General features: G+C 39.6%; 1 protein-coding gene and 1 long non-coding RNA gene across 3 annotated transcripts in view; one reads left to right on the top strand and one right to left on the bottom strand.

The window, feature by feature from the left end:
• The window catches only part of lrba (LPS-responsive vesicle trafficking, beach and anchor containing), an 871,588-nt gene extending 866,875 nt beyond the window's left edge, over window positions 1-4,713 (bottom strand). For both annotated transcript variants that reach the window (XM_069926437.1, XM_069926436.1), the window contains exon 1: window positions 4,126-4,713. In XM_069926437.1, the coding sequence (XP_069782538.1) occupies window positions 4,126-4,401 (276 nt within the window). In that variant the 5' untranslated portion in view covers window positions 4,402-4,713. The remainder of the gene's footprint in view (window positions 1-4,125) is intronic.
• Window positions 4,714-4,777: 64 nt separating this feature from the next.
• On the top strand, window positions 4,778-5,727 carry LOC138758065 (uncharacterized). Its single transcript, XR_011354119.1, has 2 exons — window positions 4,778-4,838; window positions 5,555-5,727. It is a non-coding gene; the product is annotated as an uncharacterized lncRNA (long non-coding RNA).
• Window positions 5,728-9,946: the final 4,219 nt, after the last annotated feature.

Here is a 9,946-nt window from a genome sequence, read left to right on the forward strand (position 1 = left end):
TCTCCATCTAGTACCCCTGAAAGTGAATTTCAGGGCCTAACCACTTTGTAAAAATAATTTCCCTCTTGCTCATATTACTTCTTTGGCCAAAGACTTGCATCCACGTTAAAGCAATTCACCACCAATTAATTACCAATACTTTGAACACCGTTCATGCATGCTTCCCTGCTCCCTCACCACTCCAATGGAGAATTAGTTATATGAAATGCTGGTATTTTATTGAAACACAATTTCCCCTTCATAATTCCATGCTGTCTTAGCTCAGTAAGTTCCAGTTTATTGGCACATGTATCAAAAATACAATGTTTGAGGTTACAATCAGCATTTCATACTTATTACAATAATTGATACACAATGCAAAAGTGCAGAGTAATAGAGATTAGTTGGTACAGACAAAGGCAACATAATTTTACTATTTTGGGTTCATTCAGGAGTCTGATAACCACAGGGAAGAAACTGTCCTTGAATATGATGGTGCGTTATCAAACTCTTGTGACTCTGCTTCCTGACCTGGGGTGGAGGGGAGGGCTGAAGATGGTGAAGGGATTGACAATGGAGAGGGATGACTCATTTAACATGTTGGCTGCTTTTCCAAGGCCTTGGGAGTCAGAGGTGGAGTCCAGAAAAGAGGAGGCAAGAAAGTTATATGATGGACTAGGCCATGCTCACAGTTTCTTGCAATCTTGAACTGAGCAATTACCATACCACAGAGTGATGCACACCGATGGGATGCTTTCAATGGGGCACATGTAGAAGTAAAGGGATGCTGGTGACGTGCCAGTTGAGTTTTTATTTAACCTTGCATCAATGTGGGTAGAATAGGACAGGTCAATAGAGATGTTAACCCAATGGGGCTTAAAACTATCATCTTCAACTCAGTGAGAATTGCCCCTCCATTCATCTATAAACATTTCTTTGGTCTTGTTGACATTGATGGAGGGGTTGCTGTACTGGCACCAAGCCACAAATCCTTCTCTCTTCTGTACTCCATTTTATCATGGTTAGAGAACCTGCCCGTGAGAGTGCTGTCATTCACAGAATTGGAGCTTGTTTGAGAAAGGAATCATAGATGTACAGGGAGTATAGTGAAGGACCAAGTGCACACTCTCTTGTTGACCCAGATCATGTGCTGTCACCAATCCTCACTGATTGCTGTCTTTGAGATACATAGTCATGGATCATATTGCAGAGAGGTACTAAGACCAAAGTCATGTAGCTTGATGATTAGCTTCTTCAGTGCTATTGTGTTGAAAGCAGAGGTGTAATCCATAAAAAGCAGTCTGACATAGGTTCTGTTATTCCTTCTTTCATCTTAGATTCCAGCATTTTACTTACTATTGATGTCAAAGTAACAAGTGAATAGTTTGTTTTTATTTTTTCCTTACTGTTAAATAGTGTTCAAATTTGAGATGCTTCAATCTACAATAACCATGGCAGATCAACTCCATAGTCACTTATTTCAAATCTTGAATTCCAAAGATCTGATGATCCACGTAGCAACTTTCAGTCCCACTGTCTTTGGCTATTTTTATTTAACTAATACTAATTTTCTTCAGTTCCTCAATTCTGCTAGACTCAGTTCTTCATTATTTACAATGGATCAATGAGCTGAGCCTTGGTGGTGAGTAGTTCCAGAAACAATGATCAGGACAGATCAGAGAAAGCCAGCATCAATCTGTCAAAGTCAAATTAGTGCCAGATGAAATTAAAAATGAATTGCTGCATTTTTATAGAGAGAATGAAAGGGACAAAATGAACTCAAGGGCACAATTCAAAGAAGGTTTTAAGAACAGAGAGATCCAGGTCTATATACACTCATTACAGTTGATTTTGTGAAGCTAAGCAAATAAGAGCACATGTGGCATACTAAAATATCATGTGGAAAAGTGTGCTTTAGTTCAGAAAGTAAAACAGAAAAAAGTGCACTTTCTAAATGATAAAAGATAGAAAGTTCAAGGGACCACAGCATTCTTGCACACAGGGTGCTGAAAGCTAACACACAGGTGCAACAAGTAATTAGGAAGGGAAATGACATGGTAGCCTTTTTATGAGGGGGCTGGAATACAAGAGTAAAGAAAGACATCTTACTTACAGCAATCATATGGAATTTTGGTGTCACCACACCTGAGATGCTGTATTTAAATTTCAACCTTATCGTTTCATAAGAGACTAAGTAATCAAGCCTCTATTCACCAGAGTCCAGAAGACAGATGTAATTAAAAGAAAAAATCTTACAGAATTTGCCAGAGTGGATGTGCCCCTGAGTACAGAACAAGGAGTCACAGAGTTAGAGGTCACAGTCTCAGATCTCAGAATAAGGGGCAAGTCATTTAAGAATGAGAGGCACGTCATTTAGGACTGAGAGGAGAAATTTCTTCATTTAAGTCTGCTACTGCTACAACATTACAATTTCATGTGGTTAATTGTGTTTGCAACTCATCACCTCATTAGCATTCTTCTTGACAAATGACAAGCACAAATTAGAAACTCACTGTTTAGATGGTCTGTCAAGATCCATAAACATCATGTGAGTAATTAAACTCACTGTGTAATGGAATTCAATATTACCACAACTAAGCTAGCCACAGAATATACATCCACTATAACCCAATGAGAAACTACTCCACCAGTAGTTCTCTGGCACATTAATTCACTTTGCATCCTTGCAATTTGAAATCACATAATTTAAAAGTTAAAATGTAGATATGATCACTCAATTCTAAATATTTGCACTTTTATCAGTTGTCATTCAAATGTCAGGCAATAATTCAGGTCTAACATTTAAAAAATAATCAGGAAGCACAAAAACCTTCAAACAATATAATAACTTGTACAGTATTTGCATTTAGTTAGCTATTCTTGGATATTTAATATTACAAGCGGTAGCAAACTAGTAATTAACAAAAGAGAAACTACACCCCATTCCTGACTAATAAAATAAACACTCTAATCTAAAAATAAACCACTATGACTGTTAGCTAAGAGACCAAAGTATTCATTAACGATGGTCATCTTAGCCATATTCTCTATCATTTGTATTACAGAAGCAACCAAGGTGTTTATTTTACCCACACAGTTACTTGCTGGAAATAATTCATTGAGTTTTGGACAGGTACAAGGATGGGAGTGATATGCAGGGATAAGGTCCAGATGCAGGTCAGTGGAACTATTGCTTGCCATCCGCTAGAAGGGCTGAAGGGTCTGTTTCTGTGCTTTAGAGTTCTATTGTTCTGTGGTTCTATATAAATTTAATTCAATTCCAATAATAAAATAATATTTTATTAAAATATGCAACTGTATTTCAAATTGCAAAATTACTTTGATATACAGGTAACCCACATTATAAGATATTGATAATCTAGAGATCTGAACTGACAGCCCATCATGAATACAATGAATATTAAATGTATTTAAGTGTGGAATTTAAAAGAAAACTAGCTATTAAAAATGATGACCATACAATTGCAGGATTGATATAAAAATGTGTCTAGTTCACTAATAGCCAGAAGACAAACTATGTTATCAATATTTTTTTTAATATATACATGACCAACAGCAATGTATTTCATTCTTAAAATGAACTCTGAAATGGCCCAGTATTCAAGACCAATTGGCTCTGTCAATAGTGCCAAGAACCAAAAAACAAACTAGAAACAAAGTTTTTTAAAAAAAATAACAGGTTAGTAAACTGATGACCTTCCTTTCTACACTGGACCTACCAATAAAAGTCCCAACGTTTTACCTGCTGCCATGACACTGCACTTGTACGTTGTGGTGAGATTTGTAAATTCACTTCCGCGTCTATACTTCCCACAAATCTGACAGCACGAGGCTATAGATTAACTCCTCATGAACAAGCAACCCACCCTTCCGATATTTAAAGAATGTAACCAGTGACTTTAATTATAAACGATTAACGTTGCACCATTTCTCAACCCGCCGCGCTGTGCAACAAGCAGGTGGCTGCACGAGGTTCCGTCAAAACTTTCCTAGTCCAAGGAGAATAACCAAAATACAACGCAAGAAGTTCCTGCGTTTTTAGTTGGAGATTTAAACATTTAAGTATTGCGTGTTGTAATTGTCCAAGTAAAGCCAACTGCGAGGGTTGCGATCACTCTGCCTTACCAGGTTTAATATGGTTTCCACGATGTCTCGGTTGGTCACTTCACCGGCCTTCAAGAGACTTGTCAACACAGCGAATTTCATCCGGATCCCTCGAATAGGTATGGACGGATTGAGGCCCAAGGAAATAGCAGCATCGCCACCTGATGAGGTCTCGGTGCCGGTGTGGGGGACAGTGACCTGCCCTTTCCCCACTGCCCGCTCCCCAGGCACGGCTGCAAGCGGAGATTGGCCTCCCCCGGAGTCGACGGGCAGCGAGTCGCCACCCCCGCTCGACATGATGACTTACTCAGAGAACGGGTAAGCGGAACAGATGACGGGAGAGGCAGCACACAACTTAAAGTCGAGGCGCCCAGCAGAGCCGAGGTCGGCTGCTGCCCGGAGTCTGCTCTGCTGCGCTCTGTCTGTCCCTGAGCCGGGCCCACTCGCTCGCTCTCCAACCGGGCAACTCACAACCGTGGGGCTCATGCACGCTCCGGCTCAGATTTCGGGGGGGCAAAAATAAAAGAATGTCTCCGGGGCGCAACGGGGAGATTCTCTTCCTCGTTCCTCAGCCTTGTGCCGCCATGACAGCGTCAGTGCCCGGCTTCCGACTGCGCGCTGGTCGAGGTAGCGCGCGGGGGGGGCGGGCGCGCGGGGGGGAGGCGACTGCGCATGGGCGTAAAGCCTCGATTGGTTGGCGGGCCGCTCAGGTGTTCCAACAGGTAAAGATGGAGGTGAGTGTGGGGGTTGGGTATTGGAGGTGGAAGTTGAAGGACTGCAAGGACAGAGAATGAGAGCGCAGCTCTGTGAGCGAATGGGGGGGAGACATGAGGAAGACGGGGGCGCTCACGTACACGGCAGTAGCGAAGAATAGTCATCGCAGCGCCATCTGCTGCGTTGGGGGACTTTCTAATTGTAGAACCCTTTTGTGCTACAATAGGTAAATATTTTGTCGCTTCTATTTGGGAAGGTGCAGCGTGAAAACGCAAAGGTCAGTCTCGGTAAAGGGGCTTCATATTTCAGATCTGAGGTATTCAAACAGAGGTGGTTTGAAGGACTTTGGCGAGGAAAGTGGTTGGACAGAAGTTTCAAGTTAGTGGGAGCCAATGCAAATTAACGAGATATGGTGGAAAGAACATAGAGATTTGATTAAACTGAATTTTACAGAGACTATTGGAGCAGATGGTTGAGTTTCGAGCTAATAAAGGTGCTTGTGAGAACGTTAGGAGCACATTATTGCCACAATCTTAAATGGGAGTGTTCGATATTTGAAACGAATTTGAACCTTTTGCCTTCACAGACGTCTTTTAGCCATCAGATCCCTGCCAGCTCCCAGTGAACCAATTTTATTCGTCCCATCCCTCTTTCTCTTATTTTCTTGTAGCCCAGGACCATTTTGTTCACATAAAATCATTGTCTCCTCTTTTATTGTTATTATTGTAATTTACAGGTCCTGATTAACCAACCAGCACCTTTTTGGAGGGATATGGGAGGAAATCAAAACACCAAGTGGAAATCCACACAGTCACCAACAGAAAATGCAAACAGCAGAAAATGTCAGACATTGAGCAAATGAGTATTCCTGAATACCTCCCCTGAAGGTATTAAATGGATAGATGGTAATATGACCTTCCAAAGGTAATTTAAAGCAATTCTTAAACACAAATTAAACAGTTAGATTGTGATGAGAGTCCAGTGACTAAAGATGTACACTAAACCAGCTATTCTCAATGCACTTTTAAGGAAGGGTGGTGGGGGGGGGCACTGACTGAAATTTAAAAATGTTTTTTTTATTTAGTCGGAAAAGAAGAATAGAATAAACTAGCTAAACCCGACTGCTTCGCAGGGAAGGGGGATGTAAACTTTAAGTGGACTCCAAAGGGGGCCACAACCAAAAAAAAAAGTAGAAAATGGCTGCATTAAACTAATGAATATCTGCTTCACCATGAAAGAAACAATAATTTGAGTAGACCAGCAGAAATGTTTTCAAGCCACTGTAGTTACTATTCAAACAGATTTTCTAAGTCTTGCTGCTAGGATAGTGCAGAACCTGTATTTAGTTTCCATAAGTTACAGAAGGCTTTAGTGATCCAGTTGATGTCACGGGTAATTTTTAATCTGTCTACTGATCTGTTCTTGCTAAAAAATGGCAATTGATGAATATTTTTTCTTTAATTCTAAGTTTCTATAATACTCTGGCAATCTGGCAGGCCCACAACTTTCATGCACTGGAAATTTTTACTTTTTAATCAATGTTACATAGTGGTGTAAATGTTACAGTAAATCAGGTGAGTTTAAAACAGTGGTTTCCTTTTTTATAAATTGTATTTATTTGTTTAAAATCACACAATAAGACACATAATTAAAAATAATTCAAAACAATACAAATGCATGTGGTATATAAAAGAAAAAAAGAACCCCGCTCTATCCCTCCTACAAGAAAAGGAGTAAGAACAGGACAAAAGACTCTCAACAGGGGTGCCTATTACTTTAAAATCTCTTTATTGAAGACCTTGAGGAGAAAGAAATGTCCATACCTTTCAAAATGTATAATATTTGTCTCTTAAATTGTAAGTAATTTTCTAAAGAGGAATACAGCCCTCGACTCAGCATGCCATCTTTCTATACCAAAATCCATATCAGACTTCCAAGTTATGGCAATACATATTCTTGCTATTGCTAAAGCAATTTGAACAAACTTGATATATATTCAATTTCAACTTGGGTTCAATATTCTTAATATCACCCAATAAAAATGACATTGGACCCTGTGGGATTTTAATCCCCAGTATATGTTCCAATAATTTACCCATTTCTAACCTCCAAAACATATCTTCCCACAGGAGCTGTTATAACACTTTGAATTTTAACCAGTAACGTTTTCTTTATTAAAATTACTACTCCTCTTGGATGATGATACCACTCGACCAACCCATTCTCTTTTTAATTGCAGATGTTCTTTTTCAGTCAAATGAGTTTCTTGTAAAAATGCTATATCACTTTTCATCTTCTTCATAAAAGCATAAATTATTTTCCTTTTAATTTGGCTATGAAGCCCATTAACATTAAAACTAAAAAAAAATGTTTTATTACTATCTATTATTTAAATCTAAATCTCTTTCAGTCCAACCCTCCCAAGTCTCCATCATCCAACACAAGAAATTCCTGTAAACATCTCTGACCAAAAAAATATATAGAAAAAGAAAGAAAAAATATATATAAAAGCCCCCCCCCAAAAAAAATGCTGTATAAAACAAATAAACAGCACTACCCCCCTACATCATACGGCAATATGCCACAAAACGAATAAGGCAAGCAGGAAAAAAACATCCACCCTCCACCACTCCCTCCCCAGGGGAAAGAAAAATATCAATTATATTCAAAACAGCCTTTCAGCAGCTGCTTCCCAATCAGCATTTATTTGGTCATCATCAATTATAACAATTATAACTATTTGAACCGCTGCAATCGTGTCTGCCTGTCCCGCATCGGACTTGTCAGCCACAAACGAGTCTGCAGCTGACGTGGACTTTTTACCCCCTCCATAAATCTTCGTCCGCGAAGCCAAGCCAAAGAAGAAGAAGAAAGAAGAAGAAGATTTGACTTTGTTCCTCCAGACCTGTCTGCTACTCTTTTTGACAGCTTGAAACCTATAACGGTATAGCTCGCTTAGCTGTACCTGTATCACCTCCCTTTGCATTTCTCATTGAGGACTTGTATCTCCTGTTCCTGGTGATCTTCTTTAATTGAAGGAAAAGATCCTGCAAAAACTCTTGCTTCTTCCACTGCCAGAAAAAATTTAGATTAGTTGTTATCTAGAAACATCTTTAATGTAGCTGGGTGTCTGAATGTAAACTTATAACCTTTCTCCCAAAGAATTGCCTTCACTGGATTGAACTCTCTTTCTATCCACCACCACCTTGTACAAATCTGCATAAAATAATATTTTATTACCATCATTTATCATGTCCCATATTTTGTCTTACCTTTTGAACCACAACTTTTAATTTTTTTTCTTTAACTTGATAATGTAGGCATTTTACTAATACAGCCCTAGGTGGCTGAGTTGGCAGTGGCATCCTATGTGGTCTCTCTAATTCAATTCCATTAGAAAAATGTTCTTCATCCAGATCTTTAGGAATCCATTTCTGAAAAAATTCTACAGGATTTTCACTATCTTCAGAATCTTCTCTAAAATCAACGATCTTAACATTATTATGTCTGCTATGATTTTCCAGTATATCAATCTTATCCTGCAATTCTTTCCCAGACATTTCCAGAAGTTTCAACCTTCTCGATTTTAACAATTTTAATAATCTGCACATCCAATTCCACTCTGAACTTTTTCTTTAACTTTGTTAACTTCTGCAGCATACTTCATCATTTCAGATCTGTCATCTTTCACATCACTTCTATTCTGTAAATCTTCTCTTAACATCTGGAATTGCCCTTTCAATAATGAAGGAAGATTCTTTATAATGCACTTTGACCTTCTGATTTTTCTTAGTCTTTTCCTTTTTAAATCTTATTACAAAAACAACAAATGCAAACATACTGTGTGTGTGGGTGTGTGGGTGTGTGGGTGTGTGGGTGTGTGGGTGTGTGGGTGGTGGGTGGTGTGTGTGGGTGGTGTGGGTGGGTGGTGTGGGTGGGTGGTGTGTGTGGGTGGTGTGTGTTTGTGGGTGGTGTGTGTGTGTGGGTGGTGTGTGTGTGTGGGTGGTGTGTGTGTGTGGGTGGTGTGTGTGTGTGGGTGGTGTGTGTGTGTGGGTGGTGTGTGTGTGGGTGGTGTGTGTGTGGGTGGTGTGTGTGTGGTGTGTGTGTGTGTGTGGGTGGTGTGTGTCTGTAGTAACTGATGACCATGTCATCCTTTCAAATGGCCACCCTACTGGGAAATAAGGGCCCATGAGTTTAAAAGCCATGTGGGAAGGAGGCTCCCAGGAAGATGAAAAAGAGTGCTAAAGATGAAGCACCAGTGAACTTAAAAAGAATGTGGGAATAGGGTGAAAATATGTTTAAAGCAAACACAGGAAACAGGCTGGTAAATATAAAGGGAATGTGGGAAATAAAAACAATAGACCTAGATGCCTAAACATCAGGATTTCTGAACAATAGGACAGAAGGTTGTCATAGTTTTTTTTCCCTTTAGGATGATTGAAGTCTGCCAACATAATTTTTGGCTAATTTAGAATGGACAACCTGCATGCCCATATAAATCTGGTAAAAGGAATAATAAAACATTAATGTGTGTCCTACAGTGGACTTCCCTCAATGTACCTTGCTGATACATTGGGCAGAATGTGTTGCTCCACCCAGTGGTGCTGAATGTAAAACAATCATGCAATCCATTACAAGACTACTGGAAACATTCCAAACTAACACCCATGGCAATGATTTTTGTGTAATTCCAAATACCAAATTGGCATTGTAATAAAAATTGAAAGACACATGTTGTGTTGGAATATAGATATGTTTTTGGGAGATAAAGTTGGGCAGGTTTTAGTGTAGGTCACATACAAACACCTTAAAACAGATCTTATTTTAAATACTGGAGCTCTGCCCATGCTAGACATGTTGGGGCCAACATTCTTTGCAGAAGCTTTGGAGAGTGCCCAAGAGTCTTCACTAATGGATTGTGATTTACAAAAAAGGCAACAGATTAAAGAGCTTATCAGATCTGCAGATTGTCTGGAGTGGAACTGAGGGTCATGTAGTTTTGCAAACAGAGAGAGTAAAACAGGCTTTGTGTGTGTGTGTGTGTGAGAGAGAGACTCAGAGATCAATTCTACAGTTTTACAATCAGCAGCAGCAACTGGGACTGGAACAGGACAAGCTGGCAAGCTTG

Source organism: Narcine bancroftii, chromosome 3 (genome assembly GCF_036971445.1).
Source record: "Narcine bancroftii isolate sNarBan1 chromosome 3, sNarBan1.hap1, whole genome shotgun sequence".
NCBI lineage: Eukaryota > Metazoa > Chordata > Chondrichthyes > Torpediniformes > Narcinidae > Narcine > Narcine bancroftii.